Here is a 746-nt window from a genome sequence, read left to right as displayed (position 1 = left end):
TGAAACAAACTTCCTCTGACCAAGTGCTGCATGGCCCGGATCACATCCTTGTTCCTTAGGCTGTAGATCAACGGGTTCAGCATTGGGCTCAAGAAAGCATAAAACACTGCAATCACTTTGGACTCTGCCACAGACTTCTCTGACGGAGGTCTTAAGTACATGCAGAACAGGGTCCCATAAAATATGGTGACCGTGGTCAGGTGGGAACCACAGGTAGAGAAGGCTTTGCGCCTGCCTTCTGCAGAACGCATCCTCAGGATGGCTGCAAAAATGAAAACGTAAGACAGAAGAATGATGGAGAGAGAGCTGCACAGAGTGAAGCCTGCAACAAGGAGCATGGCCACCTGTTTGACTCGGGTGTCAGAGCAGGCCAGCACCAGGAGGGGCGGGTCCGCACAGTAGAAGTGATTGATTTCCAGGGAGCTGCAGAAAGACAGGCGGAAAGTCAGCAGGGCCTGGGAGAGGCCATTGAGGAAGCCAAACAGATACGGGAAGGAGACCAGGGAGATGCAGGCGGCCCTGGACATTCTGCTGCTGTAGTGCAGAGGGCTGCAGATGGCCACGTAGCGGTCCAGGGCCATGGCCGCCAGCAGGAAGAACTCGGTGATGACCAGGGCGATGAAGAGGAGGCACTGTGTGAAGCAGCCCGCCAGGGAGATGCTCTTCTGCCCGGAGAGGAAGCCGTGCAGCATGTTTGGAGTGATGTTGGAAGAGTAGCAAATGTCCACGAAGGAGAGGTGGCCGAG

General features: G+C 55.2%; 1 protein-coding gene across 1 annotated transcript; it reads right to left on the bottom strand.

The window, feature by feature from the left end:
* Window positions 1-10: 10 nt before the first annotated feature.
* On the bottom strand, window positions 11-740 carry LOC109117515 (olfactory receptor 5M10-like; the record flags this gene model as incomplete). The annotated part of the gene is made up of 1 exon (XM_019205094.1): window positions 11-740. A coding segment is annotated over one exon (730 nt), but the record flags the coding sequence as incomplete, so codon positions are not given.
* Window positions 741-746: the final 6 nt, after the last annotated feature.

This window comes from Fukomys damarensis, unplaced genomic scaffold (genome assembly GCF_012274545.1).
Source record: "Fukomys damarensis isolate Sample0158 unplaced genomic scaffold, DMR_v1.0_HiC HiC_scaffold_31509, whole genome shotgun sequence".
NCBI classification, from domain to species: Eukaryota; Metazoa; Chordata; class Mammalia; order Rodentia; family Bathyergidae; genus Fukomys; species Fukomys damarensis.
The sequence above is the reverse complement of the archived record's forward strand: the minus strand, read 5'-3'. Positions and strand labels throughout refer to the sequence as shown.